Here is a 23,384-nt window from a genome sequence, read left to right on the forward strand (position 1 = left end):
CCCCACGCAGACCCCCTCCATTTTTACAACTCTCTTTCTAATATATAATTTCTTTTACAAAGGTAAGAACTCTTATAGCCACAAAGATGGTCACATACATCAACTATAGACATAAATTAATCACTTAGGTTCTTCATGAAATACTTGCCGTTTTATTTTGAATACTCAGTCAATGAATTTTATATTGGTACTTTATGAATATCCATTGGAAGAAATTATACCTACATATAGTGTCACTGCTTTTCTACTCACCCCCCCCCCCACCCACCCTCCATCACTACTGTACTGAACAAAATGAGATGACTCTAGTCTCCAAGATATAAAATTATTTAGAGTAGTTCGTATTTTCAAATTTCACACTGAAAACAGATTGAGCGGTGAGGCTTTACTGCAGAATCAGCTTCAGGAGTCATGGACATTTAAAGGTTAAAGACAAAAAATAGAAGTTTAACTTACCTTGGAACAGATACTCGTAACATGAAAGTTCATGGACATTCGCAAGATTTTCTTCAGATGGATTTTTCTCCAGAGTGGGGAGGCAAATGAATCATATTTTCCACCACAATTGCGTTGACTCCTCAAACACAGTCCTTCAGTTTAAAGTAATCAAGTTTCTGCAATGTCCTTACAATAATTACTGTTATTCAAATGAGATCATGTGTGTGAAATAAATAATTTTGGATCAACAGTCAATTTCTAGGATGTGCTGTGCCCCCTCCCCTTTCAGACATCCATGTAAAGGATATGGCATGAGCACAGTTTTTGACCTTATCTCAGAGTCATCATCAGTAATCAATGGAAGGAATTTATGATGATGATTCAATTCCAGATAGACACGTTGAAATTGAAGGGTTCAAAATGTATAGACTGTCCTAAGCAAGGGGGAGGTAGTATTGTTTATGTGAAAACAGCTGTAATATCGGAACTTATATATTCCGTGTCAGATGTAGACATTGAAGGATTGTGGCTGTCTTTAAAACTTAAACAGAATGACAAACCATTAATTCTCGGATGAGTATATAGACATCTCAAGGCCCATGTCATGTTTAATGAAAAACTAGAAAACATTTTGCAGTCGTTTCCAGCTTGCCACGCTTCGGTTCTCATCGGGGATACAAATCATGACGTCACCAAACCTACTGCAGTGGATAATGCATTTTTCGATACAATGGAATCAGCAGGGTACAAGCAGCTTGTTTGCCTGCCGACACGCATGACTAACACAAGTGAAAGTCTCACAGACCACATTTTTACTAACAAGAAAGAAATACATGATAAATCCGCCACAGTAATGCATGATTTAAGCCGATCACTTTCTGATATACACATCAATTATCCTAAGGCCACAATGACCTCCTGAAATACCAGTAACTAGGCGTTCATTTAAAAATTTCTCTGCACAACAGTTTGTTGATCATTGTTCTTATCTACCCTTTCATAAAACTACACTGATGCCCGATATAAACGATAAGGTAACATATTTGCAGTCATTAATAACTGAAGCTCTTGATGTCTATGCACCAATAAAAACGTTTCGTTTTAGGGCCAACAAGCGTCCCTGGATCACTGTCGGTCTTCTTAGATTGATATTAATCAAGAATCGTATGATTAAGCGCACACATAGTTCAAATAATAATAATTACACCTGGGAACAATATAAGACCTTAAGGAACTACGTAACAAAGAAAGTAAAAGATGTGAAAGAAATTATCTCCTTATGCAGATCTATTCCGTTAAATATTCAGGCAATAATAAATTCAAGATTTTTAGGTTCTTAACTGGAAATGATAGCAAAAGTCAATCCATCACATCTATTGAACACAATAACAAATTACCAAAGATGCGAGGGTGTCGAACGTCCTCAATTACTACTTTGCTAATGTTGGTAAGTCAATATCCAATACATTCACTAACGATTTAAAGGCAAAGAAAAATGAAAGTAACAAACAAAGTTAAAACTATGCTCAACATCAAGAAACCAGCTTCAGTTTTAAGCCCTTGCACATGATGATGTTCTGAAAATTCTTCAAAAACTTGATCTCAGAAAAGGTCCAGACTTCGATGAAATAAGTAATTGAATACTATATATGCTAGCCCCATGGATTGCCGAACCTCTCACCGATATAATTAATTCATCCTTAAAAAGCAGAATCTTTTCAAACACTTGGAAACATGCAAAGGTCAAACCTATATTTAAAAGGGGGTCCCCAATGCAAGTAAATAATTCTCGCCCCATATCAATAACTTCCTCATTAAGCCAGTTTCTAGAAAAGGTAATAGACAAGCAATTATAACATTACTTACATTGTAACACTCTACTGACAGAGATACAGTTCGCTTTTAGAAAAAATTACTCAACAGAATTACTTGTACATGAATTATTACATAACTGACGACATATATTGGATCGTAAAAGAAAGCAATAGATATAGGCATTATTTCACTAGACATCAGTAAAGCATTCAACAGTATTCAACCAAATTTATTAATACAGAAATTACAGCAATTCAATTTCTCTGCTGCTGCATGAAACTGGATCGAAAGTTATTCATGCAATAGGAGTGTCAACACAAAAGTAGGCAACTCAATTTCAAACAGTTTAAATGTATCTTTCGGTGTATCACAGGGATCTACTCTAGGCTAACTGTTTAACATGTTTGTGAATGACATCGCAGACAGGAAATTTGGGTTTGAATTGTACGCAGATCAGTCTCCTGTACTGCACGCAAAGCAAATTAGAAAAAGTAATTGCAAATATTGAGAAAAACATGCTCAAAGTTATTGAGTGGTATCAATCAAACATGTTGAAAGTGAACGAGTCTAAGACACAAGTATTAATACTATCAAGTGTAAACAATAACAACACACTAACTGACAACATTAAAATAGGCAATTCCAATATAAAACTATGTGAGTCTCTAAAATATCTCGGTATGCACCTAGATAAAAATTTATCTTTTTCACAACATGTAAAAATTAATGTGTGCAAGTGCAGCACCTAGAATCAAGCAGTTTCAATTTGTCTGGAAATATGTACACCTTGTCCACAAATTAGCATTCTACAAAGCATTTATTAGGCCGTTACTTGAATATTGTTCCTCTGTACTTTATGGGATTAATAGATATAACACCATGAAACTAGAAAAAAAATGCAAAATTGGCTATTCATAGCATACGATATACAGGGCCACATGACTTCACGTGCAAGCAGAGAAGAGCTCCAAGTACCCATGCTGGAATCCAGGCGAAAATATGCATTTCTACTAAAAATTCATCAGACAATTAACACACACAACCACTTATTAAGCAACAAAGTAATGATATCTAGTAATATACATTATCTCAATCTGCGATCCAATAACACAACAGTATCCAAGTACCGAAAAGTAACAAGGCAAGATACGGATCAAAATCCCTGTCATCTCTGGCAAGTCAAGCGTGGAATCAACTACCTGTGAATTGCAGAAAGGAGAGAAATTTGGCCAAATTTAAATTACAGATTAGGACATTAATCTATGAATACTGACATTGTGGCTCATCTACCTCATTGCTTCCTTCATATAACATAGTTGGAAAAATGTTTATTTTCTTCTATTTCTTATATTTTTCAGTTATATAAATTTACAATATTCCATTTTATGTAGCCTATACTTATAAACAAATAGCATAACTGTATATTAATTAATGTAGGGAAAAGGCTGTTTTTGTAGTTACAGAATCAATGTAAAGTAAATTTGTAACCCTACCTTAATAATAATAAATAATCAGTGACGTGCGGTGACGTCGACACCTTGGGTAGCAGTTAAGTGGCATGCTCAAGGGGGGTGGGGTTGGTGTGGGTCACACCCCTCCCCCCTTTAGGGCCCAGTATTCCTAAAAAAAAGAATGTCAATAACAGGAAAAGATTACAAAATGATGAATGAGTACTAAAAAAAAGTACATGTAAACCCCACCCACATTCAAAAATAAAAAACGATTTGATTTGACTACTAAGCCAGAGATCCTGGGTTAGAATCTCAGCTTGGCCATGGGGATTCTTTGTGTGTGTCCCTTCATCAATTTTATCGTATCATCTTCGCGATTAGCCAAAAGTGGCGGAAAAAGTAAGTAAAATAAACCAAATCGAGCAATCAATCAATGATTTGATTTCATTTTTGTTACTTAGCGTCGCTTTTTTGTCACATTTGGTTAATTGCGAAGATGATACGATAAAATTAATGAAGGGACAAACACAAAGAACACGCATGCCCAGGACGGGGTTCGAACACGGAACTCCTGGTGTCGTGGCACGCTGTGATAACCACTCCCGCACAGTTGGTTGATTTGGTGTTTTAAGTCCACTTTATGCACAGAAACAAAACAGAAAACAAAACACACTTTTTTGCAGTTTCTTCAATAATATTCATTTGGCTTTTTGAGTTCTGAGATACACTTTTCATTCCAAATTATTTCATTATTCACTGCAGAGTACAACACATAGGACAAGAATGCGCAATCATCACGGGTTCGAATCCTGGCCTGGATTGTTCATATGAGGTCCCTTAATCAATTCCATCATATCATCACTCATCCTCACTTTCGCAATAACCAAATGTGGCAGAAAAGCGAAGTAAAATAAACCAATCCAACACGTTCTCTTGCCCAAATAAATACATCCGTATTTATGACTGTTAAATGCCAAGAGTAGTATATTTAAATAAAACACTACTAAAACGAGAGTGAGAGAGAGCCCAAGCACATATTTGTAATTTAATAATTATATATTCCATACTTGAAAAAAAAAACATAACATTATTGTCTGCACATAACACGTTCTCATTTCATAAATAATAAAATTACATCGCATATTATACATACATATTGTACAACGTGTAAAATGTTGTGCAAATACAGAGAACTGCAGAAAATTTTACCCTGAGCTCTTTAGAGGATTTACAAAAAAAATCTATGAGAAACCAATCCCCTATCTGTCCTATAGGAGATAGACTGGGGGACCTGAAAGCACGGGCTTTCAACTTATGCAGCGGAGAGAGGGGGCAAGGGAGGTAGAGGTAGAAATCTTCCTTTTCTTTCAGGCGGCCGTTTCTACCTGGAAACTGGTCAGGCGGAAGAAGAGCGAGCTAGGGTATCCAGCCAGCTTTGCCCGCGGAGAACACCGATGGACGAGAAGAGCGTGTTAAAAAAAGGTGTTGCTTATGAGCTGTGGTGGCTTTAACAAGACAATAAATATTGTGATTTGAATATAATTCGAGGTGTGAGATTGATTGATCTATCTCTGCTAGACTAGCTACTCCTCAGTGCACGTCACTGTAAATAATAATAATAATAAAGGTTGGAAGGGAAGGAGCTTCAAACAGATGTTGTTCAACAACTTAATTTAGCAGCCTTTCGACATATCTATTTTATGGATGGCTACAAAATTCGGATAATGGATATCTGGATTTCAAAGTATCTAATATCTGTTTTGGATGGAACAGATAATCTGAATATCTGGATAGCATGGATATCTGATTAGTTTGGGTATCCGGATAGAACAGATTATAAGCTATCCACATATCATTTTCATTTTTCACTGTACGAATTTTCTACAAATCTTTCATCAAATCTGTTGATGAAGTGAAATACGAAAATGATGAATAGAATAGAATAGAATGGTCGTTCTATTTTCTACTGAGCGAATCCAAATATTTGGATATCCAGATAATTTGGATAATATGAATATCTGAATAATTTCGATAATATGAATATCCATACCTCAGATATCCAGATAATCAATACATACAGATATCAGAATATCCAATATCTGGATATTTGAAATCTGGATAGAAAATTACCCCATATCCAGAAAAAAAAATATCCAGATTTGGCCATCCGTAGCAATAGCTTATGATACTTGAATCAGGCAATAATTAATGATCATCTATTGTAAAATTAAGTTTCAATTTACAATTACATGATATTAAAACACTTACTAATTTGTCAAATTTTCTAGTGCATATTCTTTCTATTCAATAGCTGTACACTGTAGCAATAGCTGGAGAGAAAATGACACTGAGACTTCGGATGCTTGCATTTGCAAACATACTTCGACAGTCTGTTGGTTGGTTTGATGATGAATCTCACTCTCCCGGTAGACTTACTAATCGTCTCTCTAGAGATGCCCCAATAGTTAGGTCGGTAAGTAAAATAATTTATTTCTTATCCAGAATTAAAGTAGGAATAAAGTTACATGTGTATAATTCTATCACATGTTCAAGTTTATTAAAGTTGGTGACAATTATTAGATTTATTTTCACAGAGATATTTGTTACTTTGTATTATGACTCTGAAACTGGAGGAAAGTATGTTAAATATCTTATGAGGCATAGATTGGAAGAAAGTTTATATAAGAAATGAAAATGAATATAATTGCTTTATGAAGAAAATTTTGGCTTTGTACAAGGTTTCTAAGATTCTTTAAGTCATAATATGTAAATTAGAAACACTATGACAAAAATTTGAATATCTCTTTTATATCTAAATAGTAGGGATGGAACCGATTAATCGGTACTCTATCAGTATCGCCTGATATAGGCATATCAGTGAATCGGTAAAATTACCGATTATTTTACCAATCCGGTATATCAATAAATATCTGATAATTTAGTGCAAAATGCTGCCATTTTGTTGTAATTTTTATGGATAATCTCCATGCACTACTTTCTAAAAAAGTAAATGTCTAAATATGCAATTTCTTTTGCACTGCAGTCATCTTGAAACACATTTATTAAGGCCAATGAACCTTTCAGGTTCTTCAAGGACCATTTCTAATTTTATATCGGATCGGTAGAATATCTGTTATCAGTATCGGTAAATTTTATATCAGTACTTTATCGGTATCGGCCAAAATTTAATATCTGCCCATCCCTACAAAATAGCATGTACATAGAAATATTTTGACATTTACTTTGTTCACTTTTACTAAATAAAAAATCAGTGGACATAAATATCTTAATACATATGATTTTATTTTTTAAAAAATTCAAAATTAGGCTGCTGGACACAGAGTTGGAATGGTTTTGCAATGTGGAGTTACAATTGTGACAGCACTGGGAATAGCTTTCTTTTTTGGATGGAAGTTGGCACTACTTTTGTTAGCGGCAGTTCCCATTATAATTTTTGCTGGATATAAACAAATGGCACTCATCAGAGGCTCCCTGAAAAAAGATTCCGAACTCATGGATGAAGCAGGAAGAGTAAGTATATATAAAACTTGAAGCTTATATAATTTATTATGAAGAATTTCAGCAGTCTTTCTGCATTGTAATTTACTGTGTCTTTTCTCTGCTTTTCTTTTACCCAGGTTTCTGGCCCATTTCCAACTCTAGAGTTAATATCTCCTAAGATAATTATTTCTTTATTTCTATCTTCAATTCATATTTATAGTGGATAGATTCTCCCGGGCTATAGAACAGGTGAGTTGCGCAAAAGATTCCAAGCTTTCGAGAGCTAACGTCACTCTCATCTTCAGGGTAGAAGTGAAGATGAGAGTGACATTAGCTCTCGAAAGCTTGGTATCTTTTCCACAACTCACCTGGTCGATAACCCGAGAGAATCTATTCATCATTCTTCGCCAGGAAAGCTTCAAGCAAGACTTACTACATCTTTATAGTGTTTCATAAAACTGGTCTTCATTACTTGAGGTTTCATTTTCATTCAGGGTGTATACTATTACTAAGGTCAATGGAAGATATTCAGTGAACAACTTTCCCCACAATTCATTGCATGAAATCAAGCCTGCTGCCATATTTCCAGCAAACATATCAGGTCATACCAAGTAAGAATTGTGTGTGTGGTCATTGCCGAAGTGATTCAAGGTATGATTATTATGAACATATGAGGGATGTGTATGTATAAAATATTCCAAATTTTCTCACTGTGAGAGGGATTCTCATATGTTTACCATAACACCTGTGAATATTGTTTACTGAACTTCATGCTGTTTCGTGCACTGTATGATAACGTCAAGTTGAATATCATCCATTCTTCTCTCTGTTCTGAAATGACTATAGTTAGAGGCATGCAAATTTCGTTTTTGATGAAAACACGAAATATGAAATAACATGCTGTAATGTTAATTTCTCGTGTTTCTGAAAGGTGTGAGGTGCATTTTTCTATCTGTTTTGTCACGAAATAATGTGAAATGAACTGCAAAATGCGAAATATATTCTTAAACACGAAATTTACCGTTTATATACTGACGCGACACTTTCTGAAGTCTGAAGTATCCTGTGAGTTATGCAATTCACGGAAAACTGATTTATTCTGCTGTAAATATTTGAGAAGCAAAAATGGACCCCTTTACACAGGAATAAACTTAATACTCTGGTAACTACATAAATGTGCTATTAGAAGGGATAAGTTTCTTTTGTGTAATAAGTGCAGTTTTTAAATCAAATTTAGGATTATATTCACAATTTTAAAACCAAAATGTCATTTTATATACCACTTTTGATGTGATTATTAACTGCTATAACACCAAAATTTTATTTTATTTACCGCTATTGAACCCGAAATAGACTGTTTTTGTACCAAAATTTTACTTTTTTATTTACCAAAAATATGTGCCTCTAACTATAGTCATTAAGCTCTCATTTCCATCCCTTGATATTTTCCTTTCTATTCTTGTGTATCATACATGCCACTCCAGCCCTTGCTCTTTTGCATCTTGGCACTCCATTATACAACAGTAGAAAGTTTTTCATCAAGTTTTTCAATTCCATTCTTCATTTCTGCCAGTGGCAAGTATTTCTTCCCCATTCAGACCTCTCACATTCCAATATTCCAACATGTTCCAACATTCATTGAACTACATTCTCGCCAATTCCTAGTCATTGTAATCTGTCTGACCTACCTTCTTGTCTTTTGTTTAAATCATTATAGTCTCAAATTTAAAAAAAAAAATCATATTTATAAAGTTTCCGAACTCGTGGATGAGGCAGGAAGAGCAAGTGTATGTATAACTTAAAGGTAATATTCACTAACTGAAGCATATATTGTTATGTGAGCAGACATTTGCTCTAACAAGGGGCAAGGAAAGGGGAGGAGGAGGAGGTTGTATGGTTCAACATGGTAACAATGTTACAGTTGTGGTTGCTTCATGCAAATTTTTCTACTTGGGAAGATATAATACTGTGAATTTGTTTTCTATGGAATTGATTGAATTGGTTTATTTTATATTGCTTTTCCGTCACTTTTTACTAATCGCAAAGATAAGGATGATTGATGATATGATGAAATTGATGAAGGGACACTCATAAAGAACACCTATGCCCAGGCTGGGATTCGAACTTGGAATTTTCTATGTAATTCTTGCAGAAAATAAGTGTATATCATACTATAATTTATGATGTGTGTGTATTCTATTTCACATGAATGCTTGTAAATATGTGCCCCCTATTTACATTATTCACATTTGAATAATCCTGACAGGAGTCAGAAATGTATTGGCTGGTCAAGCTATCAGTGTTTTGGAAAGCAATAGTAATAATAATCGTTTATTTTAAGTGTTGAGCACAGTATGAAACCTAATACAGCTCTAAGTCAAATACAAAAGTACAAAGTTACACGAATAAAATACATAAGCTGTAGAATAACATAACATAACAAGTTAGCATATTTACACTTCAAGTTACAGTTTTCAACGAGATCTATTAGATCTCTGATACTAATAATTGTTTATTGTTATATAATATTGTGCAATTAACTGTGTATTGTTCTAATAATAATAATAATCATATTTATTTATTGAAGTGATCATAATGATTAAACAACCACTATGTTATACAAAATTAAAAAATTGAATACATTATTATAAAATAAAACAGTGGATCCTACAATCTTATACATCAACATAAAATCAAATTATAGGTTTTAACAAGATCAGCTACTAAACCTCTTGCCTTGTTTAGGCATGTGAGAATTGAGAAATACCTATGGGAATATTTGGGAATTGTATAAGCTATATTATTCAAAAAGTATTCACTGTCAACTTGGAAATTTAATATCTTCTCTACAAAATTTATCCTTTTCATTTTTCTTCTTTCTCTAAGGAAAACATATTCAACTGTGATAACCATTCAGAGTAATGTTGGCCATAGTAATTTTTTTTAAACTTTGTGCATAATAACCTGATAAAAAGTTTTTCAACTGATTCAACTTTTTGAAGGTGACTGGTTGAGGTCAGAAACCATAATTCATTTGCATATTCAAGAATAGGACGAACTATCGTTTTATACAGAAATATTAAAGTATCTTCCTTTTTAAAAACTTTCCATGAGAAAAATATATAACCAAGCATTCTCTTTGCTCTTTTGCAAATTTCTGAAATGTGCTCATCAAATATGAGAGAGGAGTCTATTACTATTCCTAAGTCTTTATGACTGTCGCACACTTGGATTTTATTTTCATAAATAAAATAGTTGGAGACTATATAATGAACTTTCTTAGTACATCTTAAAACTTTACACTTTTTCAAGTTAATTTCCATTTCATTAATCTTGCACCAATATGTCATTCTATCGAGATCAACCTGAAATTGAGCGACATCATTATTTGTTAAAATACTCTTAAAAATTTTTATATCATCTGCATATAGTAAACATGTGCTAGATTTAAAACATAATGTAACATCATTGATAAAAGCAGTGAACAGAATTGGGCCAAGTGGCGACCCTTGAGGTACTCCACAAAGTATTTCTTTTTTAGAAGAAGTTGTTTCACCAATCTTAACAGAGAAACTTCTATTTACTAAAAAGTTGGAAAACCATTTCAGAAATCGTGGTGATAATCCCATTTGGTTGAGTTTGTAAATTAATAGCTGATGGCTGACACTATCAAAGGCATTAGCCAAGTCAATAAATAAAATATCGGTCTGGGATTGCTTCCTAATGTTAGATTTAAGAGAGTCTATTAAAACTAATAAATTTGTAATAGTAGACCTTTTTCTAAAAAATCCATGCTGATTTCCATCAATATATTGTTTAAACGAAAAAGACAAATAGTCAGCAATTATGTGTTCAAAAACCTTTGCCATGGAATTTAATATGGTAATTGGTCTATAATTATTAATATCATTGGCTTTTCCATCTTTGTTTTTAGTTACAGGTACAATAAACACATTTTTCCAGATATCTGGAAATATTCCAGAAGTAAGTGACATGTTGTAAATTTTAGTTAACAATGGTACAAAAACATCTTTGTTTGCTTTCAAAATAAAATTAGGTATGCCATCAGGACCTATTGAAGACCTGCCTTTTAGTTTGTTAATTGTATCACTTACATCCTTTTCCAAGATAACAGGTACATCAATTAAGTTGGTGTATGAATGCAGATTAATATTTTTAAAATTTACATGACTTCTTTTTGAGAAAGATTTGTGAAAAAGCTCACTAAAAGCATTAGCAATATCATATTCATTGAACAGTACATCATTATCATAAATAATTTCAGTGATAGTATTTTCTCTCTTCTTTCTATTAAAGTGAAACCAAAAAGCATTCTTGTCACATTCTTAACAACAATAGTAACACACAGCTTCACAGTAACATCATGCATAATGCCTTGCAATCCAGGCAAAATTTTACACATTCTGCATTGTTGTACCTTGAGCAATATGAACAAATTTGTGGGAAATCTGAAATCAATGTAACATTGACAACATCCATTATATAAAGGATTCATTTTGTTTAAAAAATTGCTAACCATTGTTATAACTGAAATCAAGTTCTACATTTTAAAAAAAATCATAAATTTTGCTAATTTATACCAATTAATTCAGGAATACATGAAATTATTTCTACAAAAATGCTATTATTCAATATATTTACAAATTAATTTTGACACTTCATATATAATAGTTTTTCTTGTGTCTAATTTAGTATTTTATAATCATTATTTTTACACTGTACGTAACCATTATGTTTCTAATATGTCAAATTGCACAACTATGTTCTCTACAATTTATTGTCTGTCTTTCCTATATTTCAGATTGCTGCAGAAAGCATTCAAAATGTAAAAACAGTGCAGGCACTTGGCAGAGAAAAGTTATTCTACGAAACTTATATAAACCATCTCTTTGGACCATACAGGTTATTTTGTCTTTCTCTTCATAAGAATATTTTTTAGTGACAGTAATACAATTATTTTTTATGTATACATTCTCTATTTGTACACTCTGACTTTTATATGTAAATATATCAACATGTCAACTGATAAATAGTAGTCAAGCAGTTGAACATCTCTTCCCAAAAGGCAAAACACATAAGTAGTATATTTATTTAAATTAGATAGGGTCTTCAGTAGAGGGGGACATGTTCGTTGCATTTTCTTTACAAATTTGATATATTCCTATACTAACATGTAAAAATATACTGATTGATTGATTGATTGGTTTGGTTTATTTTACTTCACTTTTCTGCCATTTTTTGCTAATCGCAAAGATGAGGACAGTGGCATTCCCAAGGGGGGTTGATGGGGGTTATAACCCCCCTTTTACCCAGTATTCATAAAAAAAAAGGTAGAATAATATGACAAAATGAGGGTTGACTACCAAGAAAAAATATACATAACCCATCCCTTTCGAAAATCCTGGGCACGCCACTGAGTGATGATATGATAAAATTGATGCAGGAGCACTTACAAAGGACACCCATGTGCAGGCTGGGATTCAAACCTGAGACCAGTGGCATTGCAAAGAAGTAGCACTGAGGCAGGCATGAAAAAATACTAAATACATTGATAACAAATAATAAAGGTTTATTTATCTAGGATAAAACTAAAACATTGCATGTATTATAAGCAAGCACAGAAAATTGTAATTACTCAAGTATCACAATGACAACCATTTTACACACACTTACACACACACACATAATGTGTGTGTGTGTGTCACAGATGGGACTAAATAATTGGTATCGTGTAGGGCTAAGCTGATACCACTTTGAACCAATACCCATATTGATGCCAGTACCAATTCCCACCTATACTTTTACCGATGTTTGAAAATTGTAACAATTAAAAGTTGTTCAGAATGTTGATTAATATTAATGTGTAAGTATTCTACTAAATAATACACATCAACTTTCTTTGAAATATTTGATTGATTTGATGTTATAGGTCCACTTTGTGCACAGTAAGGCTAATTGGGACTGGACCTACAGTTTAAAGTGGGATCCGAACCACTATGTGCCTGCATCGGGTATCGAACCTGGGACCCCTTGATTAGAAGGCGATGAGGCTACCACTGCACCATCTAGGAGCCCATTTGAAATATTTGAGATTACATCAAAATAATAGAATAACTGGTATGCAAACACAAAATCAATTTTTTTGCCTCAATGCTGGTGCAAAATAAAGGAAAATTTCAAATTTTGCACAATTACCAGGATAAATAGACCCTGCAAAAATGTCGTGCAGCATTCTTGCAGAGCCCACAAAAGACGAAAACACTGAAAAAGTATCAGCAGGTATCAGAAAATAAATTCTAACTAATACTTTCCAATACTCATACTACTGGTATTAGCCGATACTGATATATTAACATTTCTATTGTAATGCTATGGGGGCAATCTCTTAAATAATATGTAGATGGTAGAAAATAAAGCACATCGCCCAGTTAGTAAAACGTTTATTACAACTAAGTCTCTTTAACAAACATATTACTTACAACAAACCCTATATAACTGGCTCTGTGTGACTTGATCTACTTATACTATGATAGAAAGAATTCCCAAGTAACTACATAGTCATATCATAAATTCTGTTACAAAGTTTAGACAGGGATGGCAACACTGGTTGGCAAGGTAACCCTGCAATGTTGGATCAAACAACAACCAGTATCATTGTGTGTTTGGCTATGGTAGCGGAAAGGTGAATTTCACTGCGAGCCGAATTCAGTAGAGTGTATACGAGAACCATGTGGCAGTAATCGCACTGCACAAAGTTGGCAAATCACCATCGGACATTTTCAACACCCTGAAAAAGCTGAATATCAGCAGGATGTTCGTGCATCGGACCATCAACAGATACTGTGACACAGGGACAATTGAGGACCTCCCCAGAAAAGGTAGACCTCGCAGCCTGAGGAGCCAGAAGATCGTGAGGGCAGTGGCGGTGTGGATGATGAAATCCTGTTAGGAAACAAGCAGTGATGGCTCGAGAGCTGAACATTTCGAAAATGTTGAAGTCGCGTGTGCTACTAAGTGACCTAGGACTCCGCGCTTATCGGCGAAGTACTGGTCACTTCCTCACTCCACAGCTTAAGGTTCAGAGGGAGCAGTAAACAAAAAGACTCCTTCAACATTATGCAATTGGTGGCCACAGGAGGATCCTTTTCACGGACGAAAAAATCTTCACGATTGAAGAGACTTACAATCGTCAAAACGACCGTGTTTATGCCTTGATATTCCAGGAAGCTCGTGGAAAAATGCCACGGATCGTAAGAGGCCATCATCCCGCCTTAGTGATGGTTTGGTGGGGGGTTTCGTACGATGGCACAACTGACCTCCACTTCTGTGAACATGGTGTGAAAACATCTGCAAAAGTGTACCAAGCGACAGTGTTGGAGCCACTTGTGAAATCGTTGACCTGCACCATGTTCAACAATGAGCCGTGGAGCTTCCAGCAGGACTCAGCACCGGCCCACAAGGCAAAGACCACACAGGAGTGGCTTCAGAGGAATGTGCCTGATTTCATTGCTCCGACTGATTGGCCCTCCAGCAGCCCCGACCTCAACCCATTGGACTACAGGTTTGTGGTCCGTTTTGGAGGGCATGGTCTGTAGGAAGAGGCATCAAATCTTGTGAGTCTCAAGCGTTCTCTTGTAAAGGCAGTGGCGGACTTTCCCCTCAAGACCATGCGTGCTGCAATCGATGACTGGCCTCAGAGACTTCGGGCCTGTGTGAAGGCCAGAGGTTTCCATTTTGAACAGTGATTGGTGCTCTGTGTTGGCAAGACCTGTACCTTTGTAACATCCAAATATTAATACATTAGCTTGCTCACTGTGCCTGTAGTTCATTATTAACTTTGTAACAGAATTTATGATATGTCTAGGTATACTTAGGGAAGTGGAAATGAGGCTTACCCTCTAAGACAGGAACAGCAGGGTAGCCTCTCAGCATCTCTCAATGCACCAGAACTAAAGACTCAAGACTCCTGTTCTCAGCAGTATTTATTCTAGCATTGACCTTGTCTTCATCCTCAGCCCAGCTGAGAGAGCTTCCAACCTTGTGGCTATTTTTGTGACTGTCCATTCTGGGGGAGGGGGGAGTTGACCTTGCTGGCCATGTTGAAAGTTTTCTGGTCAGCAGACTTTCGCTGCTAATCGCCAGGGTCAATACCAGAATATTCACAGCCAAGGTTCTGGCTTTGTTTACACTAAGCCATCACAATTTCCTGTAGGTTACCTTGTCTGTAAACTTGCCCTTGATAGCCTAGAGGGAGGGAAGGGCCTTGACTGAATCACTTGTGCTGAGGATTAGACAAGTGTGTGTGTGTGACGTATGTTTCCACTTCCCGAGTTTTTCACGTTTCCTTGTTGAGGCAACACCCTCACTAGTATTGTGTGATACAGGCATATTGGTTGAAAGGCAAATTTTTTTATGTTACTGATGCAATATTTCTAAAAAATATTGATTGATTGAGTTGGTGTTTTCAGCCCACTTTATGCACAGTAAGGATAATTGGGACTGGACCTACAGTTTAAAGTGCGATCCGAACCACTGTGTGACTCCTCTGGGTATCGAACCCAAGATCCCTTGATTACAAGGTGACGGCACTAGCACTGCACCATCGGGGAGGCCTTCTAAAAAATATACTTTAAGATAGTGCAAAATTCTTTATTTTCTTCTTTTATAATTTTTATCAATATAAAGGTATAAATCATACAGTTTGTGGTCGCCTTGGTAGCTGAGCACATTAAGTGCTGGACTCAAAATCTTCCCACTAAAGGTTCCAGGTTCAAGTCCTGGATGGGTGTTCCCTTCATCAATTTCATGTAATCACAATTAACCTAAAGTGGTAGCAAGTAAATTATGATTTTGTAAAATAAATTTCCTGTGCAAGACTCAAGAAAAGGTTTTGTACTTACATGTGGTTGTGTAAACATTCAAGGAGAGTTGAATTTCAAAATATAGAGATTGCTTTTTAAGGAAAAAAACAAATTAATGGTTACATGCTTAATTAAGGAGGTGAACGAACCATTTAGGTTCTTCATGAAACATTTACAATTTCTTATCGGGACTGTGGAATATTGGTTACTGTTATCAGAAAATCCTTTATCTATCAGTACCAGAAAATCCATATTGGTTTATCCCTAATATGTATACCATTGTTGATTTTTCAAATGAAGTGATTAACTCAGGGCTGGCCCTAGTGACTGCAATATAGGCAGGGTCTAACCAAAATTTTTCAGAACTCTAAAAAAATTTGAGATTTTTGTTCCTTAGTCGGAAATACAGGTGTCCTATACAACCTATACAATCAAAATATAAACATGATTGTAATTTTAAAAAAAATTGCATTTCGCATTATTACGATGCCCATCCAGAAAGTAAGTTTCCCAGGGGCCATCTACAAAAAGAGACGCAATTACAATGGACATTTTTATTGAAACAGATACAGCAATTGTTCAGCTATTTTGAAACATACTCCCTACCGGAATTGAGACATTTGTCGTACCGTGGGATCAAGTTTTGTAACCCTGTGTCTTAGAAGTCTGCCACCTGGGACCGGAACCCAGATCTGTGATATAGGATGGATGGTCAAACACCTCCCAGCGGAACTCCTGCAGAAGATCTGTTGTGCACTGAGCCGTATGTGGCGGAGCGTTATTGTACTGCATGACAACAATGGAACTAAGCATCCTGCGCTGCTTGTTCTGAATGGCCTGCCACAACTTCCGTTGTGTTTCAAAGTACCGTTCAGCGTTCACTGTCTCAACTCTGGTAAAGAACTCGATGATCAGAATGCCCTGTCTGTCCCAGAATGCTGTGCACAGCACTTTCCGCACTGACACAGTCTGCTTGAATTTCGTCTTGCACTGTGATGCCAATGCATAGGCTGCTGCTTGGTTTCTGGGGTAAAGTGTGTGACCCACGTTTCATCGCCTGTGATGATTAAGTCCAGAAACTCATTGCTGTCATGGTGCCACTGCAGAAAAGTCAATTCTGCTCCCATGAGCTTTGCAACCACCTGGCACACAATTTCCGGAACAACAGGTTCTTCATGACGATTTGTGCAACCAGGAGCAAGAAATCTGCGGAAAATGGCTGCTGAGTTTTGTAATCGTAAAGCAATGGTTCTCCACAATGCGCTGCCGCACGTGCTCCACGAGGTCGTCCATAAAAATGGAGGGTCGCCCACTGCCCTCCTCAAAATGCAAATTTTGCTGACCTTCTGCAAATTGCCTGCACCAGCGACGCACCATCTGCTTGCTCATGATGTCTGTTCCATACACCTAACACAACTGACGATGGATTTCAATTGGTGCTATGCCTTGTACGTTCAAAAACTTTATCACCGACTGAACCTCACAGTCAGCGAGAGCTGGAATAAGAGCCGTCATCTTCAACCGCTACTACGGTGCTACTGTGACCTGTCGGGGAGTGCTGCCTGTTGCTTATGATTGCCACGTCATGCATCTCTCTCACGCATGCATACTAACCTCTCGCAATGCATGGCCTGCTATCTGTTGGCCATTCGGGACACTTTACTTTCTGGATCTGCCTTGTACCCAAGAGTAATAAGCAGAACATGTTGAAGGTTAAAACCAAGAATTATGGAAGGGTAATAAATATTTCTAAATTATTGTTTCTTTTCATTTCTGATGTGCCACTGGTACGACTTTCATCACATTTAATTACAAAACTAGGTGTGTTCAATATCAAACTATTACTTTACCTATGAAAGTGGCAACATCCAACAACTGAACAACATTCTCTATAATAATTCTCTTTTGTTTACTTTTCATTAAAATTTGATGCTGTATTGAATTTACATTGATTCATATAAAATAACACATTCATTTCATAACAAAGCGTACACAAACAATTGTTTTTATCTGGTGCAGAGCACCCTGAAGCAAGGTGCATCGGGCAAGTGCCAGAGTTACACCTCCCTAGGGCCAGCTTTGGATTAAGAATTATGTTACCAATATATTGCCTATAACATTTATGTATTTTTATTATTTCTTTACAGGGAAGCCAAAAAGCAAGCTATCATGTTCTCAATTACCTTTGCCTTCTCCCAAGCTTTTGTCTTTATAATATATGCCAGTGCTTTTAGGTTTGGTGCATATCTCATAGAGATTGGAGACATGACTCCCACCAATGTGTACAGGTAAGATATTCCTTAATAAGAGTCAATGACTTAGGAATGGGAGACACTGTATTCTTCAAAACTACTTTAATTAATGTTTGGGTGCTAAAGTACATTTGTTACAATACCAAATGACTCAATTTTCTTTAAATGAATGATATTTTAATTAATTTAAAGTATGTTAGACAAACAAGCTGTATATATTTTCAAAAAAATTGCTTTCACTGCTGAAAATTTTGTCTACCATTTTTCAGTAGATATATAGGTGTTTTGAAACATTTACTGTGTTCAGATTTTCAAAGAGATAAGTAAATTGTTAATAAGGAAGAATGAAATGTAATATTTACAGACCCCTTCTTAAGCTAAACATGCTACAGTTCATATTAAATATAATACTGAAGAAGATATTTTCACTTGTAGTTTCTCTACTCTACTGTTTTCAGATCAATAGGTGTTTTGAAACATCTACTGTGTTTAGATTTTCAAGTAGATTTAAAAACAAATTGTAAATCAGGAGGAATGAAAAGTTATATTTACAGCCAATATGTTGAGCTAGACACACTACATACAATATTACATGTAATTCTGCGCACAGTAGGCCTACTGAAGGTGTTCCGTAAGAAACCATTTAGATTCAGTAGATTTCCAAGAGACACAGTAGAGTACAGTAAATAACTAAATTTTGTCTACTGTAAAAGTAGAAATTTCCAGCAGTAAGTATTGTAGTTAGAATATGAAAACTGGGGTACAATATAGTTATGAACATAAAAGATCCTCAAATTTGTATCCCTTGAGTTGGACAAGATACAAGGTAAGCTCTAAATAAATAGAGTAAGGACAGGGCAAACAGACATTCGCTAAGAAAAGTTTGAATATTGTCACATTGACGTTGGTAACAGTGCATCAGTTGTAGTTGTGAGTTGAAGCAGAACGTGTGCAAGAAGGTGTAACCAGCATCGGTACAACTCTTGCACAAGAAACACCAATCCAGCTTTAATATCTGACCAAGTAAGGAAAATGTTATATGCATAAAACAGAATAGTACAAAAAAAAATGTTAAAAATGGAAGGATTCCATGGATTATAATAGTTCGGCCAAAGTTTTGCTTTGAAATGTGGTGACAACAGTCCTTCCTCCATAGGTACATGGGCATTGCCAACCCAACGCTGCCATTTGGTGCTTTTTTATGGTTCCACAGGTTACAGGCTGCTGTTGTGGCATGCATGAATTGCACTGCATTTTAATATTGGCAGGCAGTTTTTAATTGAGATAGTAATATACTTTACAATGATGCCTGTAGAGTATACGTGCAAAGATATACAGGGAAAAGTATCAATAAAGTGGCCTTTGGTGGCATTTTTGGTTAAGTATGAAATCATGCAGGTACTGTGGGTTTAATGTGTGTAGTAAATGGTTTTAATGTGTGTAGTAAATGGTTTTAATGTGTTTGAGATACATCCATTTAACCCACAATGCCTGCCTGAGCATGTATTTGTTCATGATACTGTCCACAAAGTGCATGATCAAGATCAGCCATTATGAGAACCTACAGCGAAAGATGTGTATATGTTGGAAGAAATTTGGAAATGTGTCATCGCAAGGAATTTTTGAGGAACTAAGCCCCTTGTCATCGACTTCTGGAACCTGCAACAGGAAATGAAAAACTGGAGATTCACACATATTAACCTTTTGGTGCCCAAGCGTCTCGAACGAGATACCAAAAAGTAACCCTTGGGGTACCAAGCGTCTCGATCGAGACGCTGTGTCAAGGTCGTAGTTTTTACGTTATAACTTTTCTATTTTTGGCTAGAATATCGATTTTATTTTTTTATATTGTTCCTAACACATGTATTTAACAGAAATTGTTTTTTGCATTTTTTTTTGTCTTCATGAAAATGGAGGGGGAAAGGTGGGAAAAGGTACTTCTCTTTTGCGGCTCTTTTCAACGTCAAATTTTTGCCGACAAAGGAAGACCGGCTTTGTTGTTCTGTTGTTACATTGGTCATACGGCAATGATGCAAATATTTTTCTGTTTCTTACATGCGAGCGATAATTTCTATGTGCATTTTGAACTTTTCATATCCTTTTTTTCGGGGGGGGGGGGCGGGGGGAGAGAAACCCCTTTTTTTAAAACAAAATTTAGGGGATTTCCCCCCTTTCACCCTCCATATGTGGCCGAATGTGAATAAATTATATATCGTCTGAATCTGTGATTCATTCTGCGTACAACGGTATATCGTTCATATCTCCAGGGTAAATAGTCTCTCAGCTAAAGTTATTTCAAGGTACCGCTGCATTTTGAAGCTTGAATCAGTGGCGTGCCGACAATTCCTTTTGGGGGTATAACTCAAGTTACATTGGTCATATGATAATAATGCAAATATTTTTGTGTTCCTTACATGTTAGCGATCATTTCCATATGCATGTCGACACTGTGATGTACTTTTTGCTTGAGGGGAGGGTGGGGGAACACATTTTTTTTCCCGAAATTTTGGAATTTTGAGAGTTAGCCCCCTCCCCCTCGCCACATATATGCTGAATTTGCAAAAATTTCATATAGTCTGAATCTCTGGTTCATTCCGCGTACAACGGTATATCACTCATCTCTCTAGGGCAATTAGCTTCCGATCTACACTTATTTAATTGAAACTCTGCATTTTGCTCAAAATCGGCTCGGTACCCAGAGGCTTACTTGTGAAAAAGGTCTTGGGCGTCAAAAGGTTAATGGATTCTTCCTTCATCGCTTGACTCAAAGACAAAAAACTGAAAGCTTCAAATCAAAGACAAGAAAATGAAAGCAGGATAAACACAACACAATGAGCATGTGTGCAAAGATATGTTCAAGAAGGGTCAAAACTGGGTGCAATTCTAAGTGTGGGGCAAACAGACACTGCAACACGATGTGATTCATCAGACTATTTTGAGATAGACATTCCTTATTTTAAAATGCTATATTATATGTTTATTGAATGTTCACACACTGTATATCATCTTTTGTTAAAAAGTTTCAGAGTTATTTTTAAAATGTTCTTAGGATGTCCGTTTGTCCCATCCTTACTCTGTGATATTTTGAGTTCATTGTTTAAAATGCGTAAACCAACTGGTGTATTTTTTACATTCCAGAGTATTCTTTGCACTTTCATTTTGTGCTGCATCTGTAGGCCAAGGATTTATGTTCATTCAAGACTATTCTAAGGCAAAAATGGCTGCTGCTCTTATGTTCCAGTTGATGGATGAAAAGTCACAAATTGATTCATCTTCTCCAGCTGGAGTTAAGCCTGTAAGTTAACTCCTATTTATTTTGCTATACCTTAGAAATCCCATAAACAATTAAACAATTCAAATATTTTTACAGATGATTCTTTTATATAAATATATTGTTGTATGTTATTGCATGCCATCATCAGTTTTGGAAAGAATTTAGATCTCTTATTCTGTAAACGAAATAATGTCTCTATTAAAAAGAAACATTTTTTTCTAAAAACACTAAAATTGCTTACTTACGATTAGCGAGTAGTCCAATGTAGATTAGAGCAACGTTTTGGGGTAACTACTTTCCCCTTCTTCAGGCTTTTCTTGGCATTGGAATCATGCCGCATCACTTATTATAAAAAAACAAGGATTGGTGAAAAGGTGCATGGTTAAAAAAATATTTGTGAATGTAGTTTAAGCCTCAATAAAACTCCCATATTATGTAATATTACACCTCCGGGGCTGCTTAATGGAGCGAAGTAAAATAAACCAACCAATATTTAACTTGGAATCCGAATGATTTATTCACCAGATGCCATTGATAGGTTTGCCTCAGTAAGAGAAATTGTGTCTTTACAAACGTATTGGGAATTCAACGGACATATTTATTATTTTTATATTCATGAGGTAAGGTAAAGGTGAAACTACCCTTGCACTGCAACATGCCATGAAGACATAAAGGAGGATGTAGAAATAAGGTCCCCACTATCTCAACCATTTGTGGAGATGATGTGAGCACCAGGCTCTGGCTGCCTTAACCCCCTGGGTTATCCCCAGGTATCCATTTATTAGAGTAAGGAACATTGTTCAAAAAATTTCAGGTTCAAATCACCCAGTCTGGGAATCATATTCATGTGGACAATAGCAAAACAATAGAATTATGCAAGTATGTCAGAGGCTATGTGTTAGGAATGGGGCACATAAATTGGATCATATTGATATATTAACTGATATAGACATATTGGTGTATTAGTTTATGAGTAAAATTTTACCTCGGTATTCCTCTAAATAACACTTAACTTATCACACAGTTCTGTCAATTTGAAAATATTTTTATGGATATAAAAGTACAATTCATATACCTTTGCTTTGGTAATGTAACTGTCTAAATATGCAGTTTCACTTTAATACTATAATTGAGGAAGTAACTGAATATTCAAATTCTTCATGGGACTTTTTGCAAATTTATACAAGATTGATGGAATCTCGGCTATCATTATCAGAAAACTTTATATCTGTACTTTATGAGTAACAGCAAATTTTTCACATTGGTTCATTCCTACTATTTATATAAATATAGCACCAATTGTGTTGCGCATTAGCTGTCTTTGTTATTTGGTACATGAAGTGTTTTATAATTTTTCCGTGTAATCATGTACTATACTAATATTTTATTGAGTTAGGTGGTAATCAACATTTGCTGAACTTAACCCAGGAATAAAGTCAATTGAATTGAACTGAATAAAATACCAGCAAATTTTACAATGATTGATTGAGTTGGTGTTTTAAGTCCACTTTATGCACAGTAAGGCTAATCGGGACTGGACCTACAGTTTAAAGTGGAATCCGAAACACTATGTGCCTCCACTGGGTATGAAACCCAGGACACCTTGATTACAAGGTGACAACACTACCACTGCACCATCTGGAAGGCCACATATTTTACAATGAATCTACTTAGTGGATGAATGCTAAGTTGAAACCTATTGAAAGGACAGATGTATGTAAAAATATATGAAATGGATGTAATACATCTGAATTCTTCTCTTAGCATTCAC

General features: G+C 35.6%; 1 protein-coding gene across 1 annotated transcript in view; it reads left to right on the forward strand.

The window, feature by feature from the left end:
* The window catches only part of LOC145986386 (ATP-dependent translocase ABCB1-like), a 91,053-nt gene that overhangs the window by 60,651 nt on the left and 7,018 nt on the right, over positions 1-23,384 (forward strand). The window contains exons 18-22 of the mRNA XM_083120332.1: positions 6,016-6,177; positions 7,032-7,235; positions 12,028-12,128; positions 18,235-18,375; positions 21,478-21,634. Coding sequence (XP_082976458.1) covers positions 6,016-6,177; positions 7,032-7,235; positions 12,028-12,128; positions 18,235-18,375; positions 21,478-21,634 — 765 coding nt within the window. The remainder of the gene's footprint in view (positions 1-6,015; positions 6,178-7,031; positions 7,236-12,027; positions 12,129-18,234; positions 18,376-21,477; positions 21,635-23,384) is intronic.

The sequence above is a fragment of the Lepisma saccharinum genome, chromosome 4 (assembly GCF_977018435.1).
Source record: "Lepisma saccharinum chromosome 4, izLepSacc3.1, whole genome shotgun sequence".
Lineage (NCBI taxonomy): Eukaryota > Metazoa > Arthropoda > Insecta > Zygentoma > Lepismatidae > Lepisma > Lepisma saccharinum.